This window comes from Engraulis encrasicolus, chromosome 2 (assembly GCF_034702125.1).
Source record: "Engraulis encrasicolus isolate BLACKSEA-1 chromosome 2, IST_EnEncr_1.0, whole genome shotgun sequence".
In the NCBI taxonomy this organism is placed as follows: Eukaryota; Metazoa; Chordata; class Actinopteri; order Clupeiformes; family Engraulidae; genus Engraulis; species Engraulis encrasicolus.
Genome location: NC_085858.1, coordinates 5,681,540 through 5,695,591, shown reverse-complemented (window position 1 = coordinate 5,695,591; position 14,052 = coordinate 5,681,540). Strand labels below are relative to the sequence as shown.

General features: G+C 41.6%; 1 protein-coding gene across 1 annotated transcript in view; it reads left to right on the top strand.

The window, feature by feature from the left end:
* The window catches only part of col2a1a (collagen, type II, alpha 1a), a 41,168-nt gene that overhangs the window by 15,557 nt on the left and 11,559 nt on the right, over positions 1–14,052 (top strand). The window contains exons 19-36 of the mRNA XM_063220407.1: positions 29–73; positions 498–596; positions 831–884; positions 1,004–1,111; positions 1,908–1,961; positions 5,626–5,724; positions 5,973–6,026; positions 6,543–6,641; positions 6,850–6,903; positions 7,031–7,084; positions 7,223–7,276; positions 8,917–8,970; positions 9,398–9,442; positions 10,129–10,227; positions 11,321–11,428; positions 11,664–11,717; positions 11,861–11,914; positions 12,330–12,383. Coding sequence (XP_063076477.1) covers positions 29–73; positions 498–596; positions 831–884; positions 1,004–1,111; positions 1,908–1,961; positions 5,626–5,724; positions 5,973–6,026; positions 6,543–6,641; positions 6,850–6,903; positions 7,031–7,084; positions 7,223–7,276; positions 8,917–8,970; positions 9,398–9,442; positions 10,129–10,227; positions 11,321–11,428; positions 11,664–11,717; positions 11,861–11,914; positions 12,330–12,383 — 1,242 coding nt within the window. The remainder of the gene's footprint in view (positions 1–28; positions 74–497; positions 597–830; positions 885–1,003; positions 1,112–1,907; positions 1,962–5,625; positions 5,725–5,972; positions 6,027–6,542; positions 6,642–6,849; positions 6,904–7,030; positions 7,085–7,222; positions 7,277–8,916; positions 8,971–9,397; positions 9,443–10,128; positions 10,228–11,320; positions 11,429–11,663; positions 11,718–11,860; positions 11,915–12,329; positions 12,384–14,052) is intronic.

Genomic DNA, 14,052 nt, shown 5'->3' with positions numbered 1-14,052 from the left:
TTTTGCTCTGTTTCTCCGATTACTGCAGGGTAACCCTGGTACTGATGGTATCCCCGGAGCTAAGGGATCTGCTGTGAGTATAACATCACATGGTATCTCTTTCTTCCACTTTTTCACATGTGAATCTCTTAAACAAAAAACCTCTTCACTGTAGAATTCGAGTAGTGGGGCTGGGTTATTGGATACCATAGGCATAACCCATTATCACAAACCTTTCCATTAGTGATGGAATATTGTTGTATTTTGGATATGACCCATTGACTTCTGCTTTTCATTACATTGCATCATCACAATACATTACGTTATACTTACAGTATATGTATTAAATACACATGCTATACACATACAGTATATTGGACACCAATACTTTTAAGCACACTGGCTTACAGTGGTTACAGTCCCTGGAGCAATGTGAGACCAGGTGCCTTATCAAGGGCACTTTAGCCATGTATACTATGGGAGCCAAATCTCAATCTCTCTCTTCCCTGACTATTTAGGGTGCTTCTGGTATTGCTGGCGCTCCTGGCTTCCCCGGACCCCGTGGCCCACCAGGACCTCAGGGAGCTACTGGACCTCTCGGACCCAAGGGAACTTCTGTACGTACAGTACCACAACCACTCCCTCTGCTTCCCTTTACTTCTGTACTTCTTCCATCTTCTATGCTTCTCATCCATCTCTATCTGTCTCTCACCCCTCTCTTTCTTCTAGTATACTGAATATGGTCTGTACATGTTAAAATAGAGACCTAGGTTAGATCAAACCTATAGTCATACCCATGTGCTAGTCATTCCCATCTGCTGATTCTGATCATGAGTCATGCTCTTCCACAGGGTGATCCTGGTGTCCCAGGATTCAAGGGAGAGGCTGGACCCAAAGGAGAGCGCGTAAGTACTGATTACACACTAAGGATAATAATGATGCTGGAGCTCCATAATAAGAGCAGCACTGTGAAGGAAACACTCATATAATTCTTCTTTTATTCTTCTTTTCTTCTACCGCGTAGGGTATTGCTGGTCCCCAAGGCGCACCCGGACCATCTGGAGAGGAGGGCAAGAGAGGAGCAAGAGGAGAGCCCGGCGCCGCCGGCCCACTTGGACCTCCTGGAGAGAGAGTGAGTAACGGCACACTGGCATGGGGAGGTTCTTGACAGAAGTATACGTACATAGTAGTTAAAGTCTTTATTGGCGGAGGTGAAAGGATCTTGATAGAACCTTCAGATCCCATCCTTAAATCGCCCAGAGTCAGAGTTCTCTGGTCCACAGAAGGTCTTGGTTGGAGTAGTAGTAGAACTGTTCCCAGAACTGTTAATTGGAAGAGAGGAAAAGTTCTTGGAGGAATTACCAAAACCACAATCAGATGAAAAGGAATTAGAAGTACAAATGGTAGTCTTCCATGATAGAGCTGAAGTGTTCATTGGAAAATTCATTGGTAGAGGTGGAGCATTGGTAGAAGACATACTGTAGGAGTAGAGGTAGCAGAAGTCTTCATTGGTATAAAGATTGCAGTAATAGAGGTGAAAAGTAGCCGTAAATAGATTTAGAGTTGGAAATCTCAACTGCCACTATTCAAGAACCGTTAGACATCATTTAAACTGGTCAACAAAGGACTGTGTAGTAAACAGTGAATTACAGAAGGTATCATCAGTTATAGCTATACTGTAGCCAGCTGGGTCAAGGTCCATCAGATGTTTCCATTATTGCTTTGAGTGAAACCACACTTTTGTAGCTAAATCTTATCTGTATGTGAGTTGAATTTGTGAATTGTCATGGGGATAGCTTGTTATTTGTCGTGTACAAGTGGAACAGCAAACGAAATTGTGGATAATAGACTTAGTTGATTTGGCTTGCTATATCTTGGGAATTTGTTTTATGGTGAAACTAACCAATGTTTGCCTCTTCTTTTGACAGGGAGCCCCTGGTAACCGTGGATTCCCCGGTCAGGATGGTCTTGCTGGTGCCAAGGTAGGTGGATGCTTGGTTTCTGCCAGTTGAAATGATCAGCCGTATACAAATTTGTTATACACATAAATTTGCATTGAAAATACACATACATTTGCACTTAAAACACTGAATTACCTTGCATAAAAGTACAATTTAACTTCTTTCAGAAATTGTGCCCATTTATCTACCATCAAATATCAAATTGTTTTATTGACATTTAAAGCAATGATTGTCAGACACATACCAAAATTAAAATCAATTATCATCAACAATTCCTTACAAAAAGCAATTAAAACATCAGTCATGTATGCCGCTGCTGTCACCTACAGGTAGGGAACTGGGCCACTACGCCAGCGACCCGGGTTCTATTCCGGCCCGGGTCATTTGCCAGTCCTTCCCCGACTCTCTACCACCACTCATTTCCTGTCCCTCTCACACTGTCCTTTCAATAATAACGTCACAACATTTTTTTTTTAATCTTTAAACTAGAAATGCACTCAGAGAGTGCAGACCTCCACCAAGGAAGCTGTTTGATAGAACATTTGACTATAATTTTACACCCTATTTTTTTTCAAGTTTTTCTGTCCTCTTTTTGTGGAGTTAGAAACTCCAATATCAAAATTCACCCTATCCCGCAATGGTGGAGAATCTTTATAAATGTCCTGCTTCCGGACCATGATCCGGATCACCATCAAAACAAACACTTGTTCCTTTGGTCATTTCCAAGTTTCATCGAAATCTGTCCACAACTTTTTGAGTTATCCTGCTGACCGACAGACAGACAGACAAACCAATCCGACCGAAAACATAACCTCCTTGGCGAAAGTAAAAAAGCCATAAGTCATAATAACAATCAAAACACTCAACACTAAAATTCTGTTATGGCAACACAACATGATGTGTACATACCTATTATATTTACTGACTGACTCATAAAAGACACAATCATATTGATGACACATAATGAATTTAAGTCAAAAAAGGTCTGCACTCTCTGAGTGCGTCTAGTCCTGACTTAGCTACCAGAAGAGCCAATGACAGAATTAGTGTCTCACCTTCAACCGGCCTTAATTGACCCATTGCAAATACTTGATTTTCATTAGAAGATAATTACTGAGGGGAAATGAGAGATATAACCAGCTTTGCAAAATTTGGTACAGTGTCACAGGATGTACAGTATCAGTTGATCCAGGCTATCTAGGCTATGCCCATGCAGTCGCCTACTACCAGAAGTATATTAAAAAAACTCTCCAAACGTCAGATTAGTACACAAAATATGGTCATCTTGACAATTTAAGACTCCCAAATGTAATCAGTACACATACCTAGTGATAACATTTTTGTGCAAACCAGTCCACCCCTTCAAAGGTTATTACACAAAAAAGATTTTGCCATTTTGAAAGTTAGACATCTTGAAAGCATTGACCTCTAAAATGTAATCAGTTCATGTATCTAATGTAGAGTCATAGGGCCAGGATATATTTGCTACAAGATATGCATGCCTGCACATGTACTTTTCGAGCACCACCTTTTTGCCCTGTGTATTCTATGTCAATTTAGCACAAGGTAGCACATCTGAGATAAGGAACATAAGCGTGTGCGTCCGGTGTAGTATTTTCCATTGAGGTCAAACCATGGTGGAAAATATTAATGACAGCCCCATTGGCTATTTGCAACCTACATGATACAGCCAGTAGGCTACCATGCAAAGCTCTCCGACAGCTCTTTTGCAAATATGTTCACTTGCACATGGTTGCATATGTAGTTCCACACCAAGCATATCCCAGGCCACACATGATTTGGTACATTTCATGAACCGTTTCAAAAGTGATGGTGCAAACAAAAAGCCACATTGAAAGCATTTCAAAATGTAATGCAAAATATAATTTCCTGTATGTATTATAGTCTTCACACACTGGATTTGGTGCAAGGGGTACCTTGGATCAGTGGGCTAGGGTACCATACCATAAACATAATACTTGGGTTGAAGCCCAATGGTCATGTCCCGATCCTTCCCCTGTGGTCTCCCATGGAGTCAATCTCTCCCCCTGCCATTGAAGGCATAAAAGCCCTAAACCTAGCCTGTCTATTGCCTAAATCAATGAGATTTAGTCTGGGAACCATCTATTAATTGCACATGACCATACTGGACGCTATGAATTCCAATTTCATCATTATGCGAATGTAGACCATAGAACCAACCAAAGCCCATCACTGTTAGTCTTTTAAAATAAACTTTGGATCTTAACTATTTAGAAGACTTTCGAAAGCTTGATCTAATGATGGTTACACATCTGGTGATGCTATGGTGAATTATTAAACAAAACTACAAGCTTCAGTTTGTTGACTAGCATTCTTGCCCTCTCTCTGTTCTTCTGAATGAGTTCCAAAACTCATATGAACATTTTGGCCAGCATGTCCATGTTGTCCAGTAGATTGGAATGAGCCAGCAAGATAGCGAGGGAATTGTCAGACTAAAAAATCTTGTGTGTAATGCAAATCCACTCACGCTTTCCAAAGTTGTGTCTCAAACGTTGGACATCTTCAAAAGTGGCCATTTTGAAAGAGTTGACTTCCATAATGTTACCAGTTGATAGGCCTATACCTAATAGTGAAGCATTAGCAACACAATAATTAATGTAAATCAGTCCACCCATTCAAAAGTTATCGTTAACAGGAAACATATGCCGTGGGCAATGGTGGCCGAGGTAACACCATATCAGGACGCATGCACCATAACCCAACATTATTAAAAACGTGCCACTATGAGGTGATATTGTAAATGCACCGTTATGACCTGATATTGTAAACTATTAGAGTCGATGAGAGAACAGTATTCAGCATACTGTATGTGTAGGATCGGATGCATTGTGGCATTATATTACATTGGCCTACATTTAGCAGTTGCCTTAACTGTATATATATATTTGTTGTACAATATGGCATGTTTTTTTTAATATTCATACCAGCAAAGAAGTTAAATGAACAAATTATACTTAAATAAAAATAGCACAATTAAAGTGGAAGTATATGTATAGGCCTACTTAATGGTGTGAAGTCAATGCACGTGCCTACACTGAACAGGGACTTTTACTCAAAGCAAATTCCAATAGAGGACATTCACAGTTTAAAGTCAAGCAGTATTATCCCAAAGTACTCGCATACTTGCTTTCGTATTTACCACACAATCAATCTGACTGAAGCCTTAATACTCAGATGCAGATCCTACACCTACCTTCTATGATGCATGAAAAGTGCACCTCCTTAGAATGTAGAAGTGTTACCTAAGTTACCTACCAAAGTCCGTCTGTATGAGTCCCTCCACTTGGCGGCCATCTTGGCAACACCTCTGGACAGCTATTTTGGGCAGCTGTTTCTCTATATTTTTCAACTGCACATGAACAGCATTTGCTTGCAAGATGATTGGATCAATTGGCTGTTTTTTCTGGAACAGTGGGAGATGTGCAAGCACACGCCGTTTTGTCGTTACAAATCACCCCCGTTCATTTCTATTGATGTTTTCTTTAGTGTTTTGTCTCATGTAGAGTTTCTCTGTTACCTTCCCAGTCCCTACCTACCTGCCTAGCTCACTGACCTTGCACTACCTGCCTACCCGCCTAGCTTACCGACCTTGTGCTGTACCTACCTACCTGCTTAACTCTTCTTCCCCATTGGTTTTCTGCAGGGAGCTCCTGGAGACCGTGGTGTTGCAGGTGGAGCTGGGCCTAAGGGAGGCACTGGCGACCCTGGTCGCGCTGGAGAGCCCGGCCTTCCCGGAGCCAGAGTAAGTCACAAAACATTCACATTATAGCGTAGGGCTGAGAAACACCTATTTCACTCCATGTCTTACTTCACCTAGTATCTATATGCATGTGACAAATGAATAATGTTGTATCCTTGTAAAACACCACTGCTCATCTGTTGAGAAACTGGACATTATGTCTTTTCATCTTTGCATTGCACATATTAGTTTCAGAGGCACTTAATGCCTGCTGTATAACAATACCACTCTCCCCCATCTTTTGTTTACAGGGTCTCACTGGTCGTCCTGGAGATGCTGGTCCTCAGGGCAAAGTCGGACCTGGTGTAAGTATGAGAAGATGATATTTCATCCATCCGGTTCTCCTATTGAGAGACCTCTTGGTTCCTTCATATGCAATATCTGTGTCTGTCACTTATGTACTGCAAATCTATGAAGAATTGTTACGTTTCTGCATCTATGGTATCTCATTGAGTAACTCACCTCTACAGAGGATGTGTGTGAGTAGTGTGTATTGTGTGTGTTTGGGCAATCTGGATTCATAAGCCTAGTGCCACAAATACTAAATGACCTGGTTGAACTGGACAGGTAAAACCAGCTCATTCAAATACATGGCACTGGATTGTAAACTAATGAATTCAGGTTTCCCATCACTGGTGGTGTCTAACACTGTGTTGTCTCCCTGCTCATACACACACAGTATAGACTGACAAGCAGGAACTCCCCTGCATGTCTTTCCGTTACCTTACCAAGCATCTCTACACTTGTGACAATGCATTGTCCTGGTATGTCTGAGCTGTGGCTGGAAGCCTGACATGACTGTGGTCTCTGCCATGCTATAGGGATCCGCAGGAGAGGATGGCCGTCCCGGACCCCCTGGTCCCCAGGGAGCTCGTGGCCAGCCTGGAGTCATGGGATTCCCCGGACCCAAGGGAGCTAACGTGAGTGTCTCCGGAGGAATTAATTTTTAAAAAGAGAGAAAGTCGAGTAAAAAGGTGTAGTGAGTAAAAAGGTGTTGTAAAATTGGGTGCTTGGAGTCCAGTTTTCAATTGTCCCTCAAGTGAATATTCATTGTATTTGGGGTTAAAATATGGTAGCAAGTCCCCTAACCTTTCTCTGCCCTAAACTGTATTTTTTCTTCCAAATCAGGGAGAGCCTGGAAAGACTGGAGAGAAGGGACTTGTTGGAGCCCCTGGTCTGAGAGTAAGTAATGATACTCTTTTCTACTCTGATACTCTGATATTCAATATATTACATATCGTACTATATTATATTACAAGCCATAGTTCAGCTGGTCACATTCTTCAATGTCTGTCTTTTCTTCCTGCAGGGTCTGTCTGGAAAGGATGGTGAGACTGGACCCTCTGGTCCCCCTGGACCTGCTGTGAGTATCACTCTCAACTCTACTACATATTGCATGTGCATATGTACATGATGGTATATACAGTATTTGAAAGATTGTTGCCCTGATTAAAAAAGACACAAGAGAATCTAACCTGGTATGTGTCTGTGCTCTGTGTAGGGCCCTGCTGGAGAGAGGGGAGAACAGGGTCAGGCTGGACCTTCTGGCTTCCAGGTGAGTGACTTTAACCCGTTAATACAGTGATTATGAAATCACTGTATTATGAATTATATTATGGTAGTGTAGTACTATTGTAGTTAACTTTTCAATAACTATTGCAGTGTTCCACTTGTGGAATGGCGCACATTATTTTGCTACCAACATTTTAGTCAGAGTAGCTGTATGCACATCCTACCTTGCTGTGGTCATGTGCAGGACAAAAAGGAATGGAGGAAATTAGGGGAATGGAAAATAGAAATCAACAGAGCATTACACAGTCTGAAAAGTGGGGTTCATTGTAATAAGCATGGTGTTAAATCATCCTCTGTACCATAACACATAGTTTTCTTAATATGTGACAGGTGACCTATTAAATCATCTCATACCATAACACATATACCATTGGATAGGACTACCTTAATAAAGACAATGTCTACAGATAGTATACCATACCATACAATACAATACAATACAATACAATACAATACAATACAATACAATACAATACAATACAACCTGTATTTATATAGCGTAATATCACAACTAAAGTTGTCTCAAAGCACTTTCAAAATACACATACACACATACCTACACACTTTCCCACAATCATGCACCAGCTCTGGAGGCTGCCGCACGGCGCCAATTGTCGGGGGTTTGCGGGAGAAAGTTCAACATACACACATGCACTCATGCACGCATTCACACACACACAACACAATAACAATATCCATAGAGAAAGATGATTCTGGAAGTGTTCGTAACATTGCCTAATTTAATAGCATCAAGCCTACTAGCACAGGAAAACTTAGTCTTAATTTTACTTATCTGAAAGGTGTTGTCGGATCTAACACAACACACTGTGCACAGTGAAAAAAGGGGTGTCAATGTTTATTCAGAGTATTATATAGTAAATCCAGATGGAGTATTTACAACAATGTGGAGAGTTAAATTATGCCAAAAAAGTCAGTGTTGAATTGTGGCCAGTGTAATACTTCCTCACATTGGATTGTTTATATTTACACAATATTTCGTAGAACTAACTCTGAAAATGTTACACTGTCCACAGAGTAAAAATTACACTATTTTTGAGGATCAAATGCTTTACTAGGATCAAATGTTATCTGGAACAGAACCAATTTCATCAACTCTCTAAGAGTTATATTGACACTGTTATTCTTATTGTTCAGGGAACACTGTGTAAAAAGCAGGGGGGGGGCATCTTGTAATCACCTTCTATACCATAACTCATAGAACATCAGATACACGTCTACCGGTACTTAGATGATTACTACTGTATACACACTGCAAATACGGTAATTGGTCAATGCACAATGCAACATTGATCAGGCTGCAGTGCATAAGAAACCATAATCATGCATAATCAAGCCCTACTACATAGTACAGTTTGTAAATCACATAGTACATCAAGAGGCCTTAGCCTAGTTTTAGGCATACCTACATTAAACACTCACTGCAGCTACTACAGGTAGTTGCTTCCATGTATAATGTAAGGACAAGGTGCACTGTACACAAAGTAGAGGTCATGCTAAGTAATCTTCTCCATTTACATACAGTAGTTGGTCACCATAACACTTGGGGCTGTATGCAAAGCTGAGGTCATCCTGGGTTAATGAATCCTCTTCCCCTCTCTGCAGGGTCTGCCCGGACCTACTGGTGCCCCTGGTGAGGCTGGCAAGCCTGGTGACACGGTGAGAATCTCCAGATGATCCTTACAAATCTCTCTTCAGCAGAGCCTGCCTTGTCTTTTGTCAAATTTTTGAAGCACATTGAACCACTGCCATTGCAAGAAAAGATAATAGGTCGCTATAGTCTTGATCGTCATAATTGCATTGTTTGTACCCTGATGACCAGGTGATAACCTTTAGGGTTAGGTTGTGGCAGGTCATTTAATTTCATTGCAAATGTAATTTCATTTATAAATGTATTTTATATAATATAGTGTGAGTAAAGTATAGAGTGAAGTATGGTTTGAGTGTTCAAATCTGCATTGTTAGGGCCCGAGCACCAAAGATGAGTAGGACCCTATTGTTTTTCTAAGACTTCCTATTCTTCTTCTTCTTCTTTTTCTTGTTTCCTTCTGACCCCTCAACTCTGACCTTTGTTCTCTGTCTTTAGGGAGTTCCTGGAGAGGCTGGACCCAATGGTGCCGCTGGACCAAGAGTGAGTTTCAGAGAGCCAGAATCAACCATAATCACTATCTGAATCATTTATTTGTATTGTACAAGTGCATTTACATATACAAGGAGTTTGACTCTGCTAGATATTCCCTTTGTATCAATTCAACACAATGGGCATATAGCAGTACACAGAAGTACAGAAGTGTATAGAAGTACAATAGACACGGTATCATTGAGACCATATCCATATGAACACCTAACATGTTGGAGAAGAATAAACATAAAACATGCACATGGGATGATATATACAAACAAGTGGGGCATGCATTATATTCCCCATTTGTATTGCCAATTCCCCATAACATACAATAGCTCCCCTAGTTGCATCATTTGGATTAACCCATTTTGTCCTAAGCCCTTTTTGGGAAAGGGTGTCCTCTTCCTATTAAATCCTAAATATCTCAGCCTCCGAAGCACGATGAAAACATGAAAAGAGTTGCATTTAAAAGCCAAGACCCTCCCCTTGCATTGTAATGTGTTCATTCAGCTCTAACATACCCACATAGTTAATAAAACAGCTAAAATCTCAAAATCCTGAAAAACCTGTATATGTGTCTCCAGGACACAATAATTTCACCATGCCAGTCATGTGTAACCCATTATTGATTTACAATGCTACCAATGTTTAACCTCTTCTCCTCCCTGCTTCTTCTTCTTCTCCCCCCTCAGGGCGAGCGTGGTTTCCCTGGTGAGAGAGGAGGTGCTGGGGCTCAGGGTCTGCAGGGACCCCGTGGTCTTCCTGGAACTCCCGGAACTGATGGACCCAAGGTAAGACCATCTCACCACCAAGATGACACCTGATCGTTCTGGTCTGTGTCTGTTGTTCCTCTATCTGTCCTCCCTCTATCTGTCCTCCTGGTTCCTTGCAGCAAAAAGCCATCTCTGTGGCCTCTCCAGTGCCAGTTTTACCAATAACCAGACTAGGCAGTTGCCTAGTGCTTCACCAAGTTTGCCCATTGTAGGTCAGCAGTCAGCTCCACCATAGTAAATACCAATGAAAACAATTCAAAAGGACCCCATGTTGTGTATTTTGCCTATATTTATGTCTATATTTTGAAATGGTAGAACCACTGATGGGCCTCTCAAATCTTTCTCAAATGAAACTTCCAATCCCCAGTCCTCTCCAGTAATCCTGTCCTCTATGTACAGTGACTCTTGTAATAACTCTCCACAGATTTGGTATGTCAACATGAGGAGTTGAATAAATACATTGTATTCACAATGAAGGAATTGGAGGCCAAGAGTAGCACGTGCAAATTGTACACACACATCATACATGCATCATGTATAAACATATGCCTCATGCACACAGGAAGATGACATTCTCACACAATCACATCATAGCAGCACAAAAGAGCTGATCAGTGAGGAGACATTACAAAATGTTAAAAGTGCAGTGTGGTGATTTGGTATTATAAGACAGATCGTGGACTCTTAACAGGCATCACCCCCCTACATCTCCCCATGACTTATGCCTTCACTCTCTATACATCTACTGCTTTGTCATATCCAGTGATGCGCATAATGGATTCATTTGTTGCAATCCAGTGCCAAATATTCCAAATGGCTTGGTTTTACCTGTCCAATTCAGCCAGGCGATTGGCTGATGGAATGATCACCTGGATGAATTGGACAGGTAAAACAAGGTCATTTGGAATATGTAGCCAGAGATTGTATCTAATTAATCCATTTTGCCCATCACTTGTTATAGCCTTACTTTAGTCCTGCACTCTCAAGGTTCTCATGCAAATCTCCTTCAGATGATCTCCTAGATAATTTGGGTACTGTTTATAGCATTATAAAGCATAGCATAATTTGCTGTTGTTTGTTGTTTCCATTCCACCATGTCTGGGTCTTCTAGGGCGCTATTGGACCTGCTGGAAATGCCGGTGCCCAGGGACCTCCTGGTCTGCAGGGAATGCCCGGTGAGAGAGGAGCTGGTGGCATCTCTGGAGCCAAGGGTGACAGAGTAAGTTGAAATGTACACGTTAGTTCTCTCCATCATACCAGAGACAACTTTTCAACTTCTTGTACTCTTTGAGAAGTCTACAACATAGGCACATCTGAACCAACCTACTCATTCACCACACTGAAACCCTGAAAACTGAAATCCAATTTGTTAGTACTTATCACCAAATAGTTGTATCAAATTAGCTGTTACAAAGGCACACCATGCTAAATGTCTGTGCTGTCCTTCTTTCTAGGGTGACAACGGAGAGAAGGGACCTGAGGGTGCTCCCGGAAAGGATGGCTCAAGAGTAAGTGACGCACCTGCCATGTCAAACCAACAACATTTGGCCATTTTGTGGCTGCGATTCTCCAACAACATTCATGTACCTTCATAGATGGCATTTACCAATCCAATCCCATGATGCATGTCGTGTCTGTGTTCCCCCTGCAGGGTTTGACTGGCCCCATTGGTCCTCCTGGTCCATCTGGCCCCAACGGAGCTAAGGTGAGATGCCACTGTCAGCAGATGGTACTCTAATATACTGTTGTGGAAATCAGCAAATTAGAATTAGTGTCCGTTGTGCAGCATGCCACTCTTTTATATGTGTCTGTAGTGTAACCAAAGACAATCTAAATGCATTAGAATAGAGAATCTTTGGTGTAACCATACATTAGTAGTCCCATCCATCAGTATAAGTTGTAACATCCAAATAGCTTAATAAAGGCTCTGCATGTTGTACTGTTAGTTTAGTAGTTTAGTTTAGTTAGTTTAATTTAGTACAATAGTTTGACCCTTTAAGATATCAAAGAATATTATCATGTGTTCTTATGGCTCTGCAGTTGTACTGTTATTCATAGTGTGTGTTAGCCTTTATCCTGATGCTGACCTGTCCGCCCCTGTCTTCCTCTGTGCCCTGCAGGGAGAGAATGGTCCTATTGGTGCAACTGGAGCCGCTGGAGCCCGTGGTGCCCCTGTGAGTTTACTCTACCCTCCTCCTCCTTCAAGTCAATTCAATTTCAACATAAATGTTGCCATTCTGTGCATTGTAGGCTACCAAAGTTAGCCTTTTTACATCTTTTTGCATGCTAATTTACATCTGCAGTCTCTGGCAGGACAAAAAACATCAAAAACATACACACAACACACACACACACACACACACACACACACACACACACACACACACACACACACACACACACACACACACACACACACACACACACACACACACACACACACACACACACACACACACACACAGCATAAAAACATTCTGTCAACACCATACATAAGTACAGAAGTGGTTATGGTTTTGACTGTGTTTCCTTATCAACAACACCCATGTCACAGTGGAAATCTATTTATACACCCACAAACTCACACACATGATACTCCAAAACATCATTCATGTTCTCATATCGATCACTCATATACTCAAATATACTCATGTAGCATTTAATGTATTTATACACTGAACTTAACTTCTCACATCTATTTTCATACGTAGGACTATATACACTAGCCTCGCGAGCCATCCTACGTACTTCCGCCAAAGGTTTGGCTCCACCACTGTAGTCTGGCCGTGCTTCTCTGTGGAGTGCCTGGAGCAGTAGAATTTTGATCGCAACGCCCCCCCAGAAAACAGCCAATAATCGAATACACCCCCCACGTGGGGACGAAAGGGGGAGGACGCTCGTGACAATGACATACACATCTGCGCCAGAGCCATTGGTCTGCGCTATGTTGTTGTTGAGTAACTGCCAGCGATTGGGTGAGAGGTGTCCAATAATTTCAAACCATAACTGAGTGCTAACTTCCTGCTTCCTACAATCGCTTCAGAGCAAACAAATGCCAGACCAGAAATACGAAATGAAATGGTAGTATTATGGGATGGTCAGGACCAGGCTATATATACACCATTTAGTCATGTACTACTCATATTCACAATTCATGTAGTCATCCATACCATCCGCATTCTCGTACATAGTGTCAGGGCCAGCGCTCGGCATAGGCAGACAAGGCGGTTTCCTAGAGGTTTCCTTACTTGTCTTGTGGGTGTCAGGAGCACCCAAAAGTCCCACAGAATTAGAACATGGAGCAAAGTAAAGCAGCAACTCTGTGTTATATATAGGTACTATATCACCTGTGCTCAATCATCTCTGACGCTATGTTTACAAATGGCAATTTCTAAATGCCCAAAAAGTAATTGGGGTGCCCGGCCCGCCTAGGGCAAAAAAAAAAGACTAGAACCAGCCCTGCACAGTGTAATCATATACTCCACTTCAAGTTATGCTCCAACTCCCTTAGCCGTAATAAATTGAACACAAAGCCATGGCCTCTTGTGGCTTATTGCTTAAGTATACCAAGAACACAATCTGCTGCATGCATACTTTTACACAGTTATAATTAAGAGGAAGCATTTCAGAGCTCAGCTCCACCTCATCATCTTGGCATGTGAAAGTTACCTCTGTTACAGTAGTTATTATAATACTATAGACACTCTGGTCAATAAAGACAAACCCCATCCCATTCCGGAAGCCATTTTAATCACTGCTGCTCCTCCAAGTACACTGCTGACAAGTTTACAAGTTTATTTATTTAAAAAGGGACAGCATATATTACCAGCATTTAAACAAAAA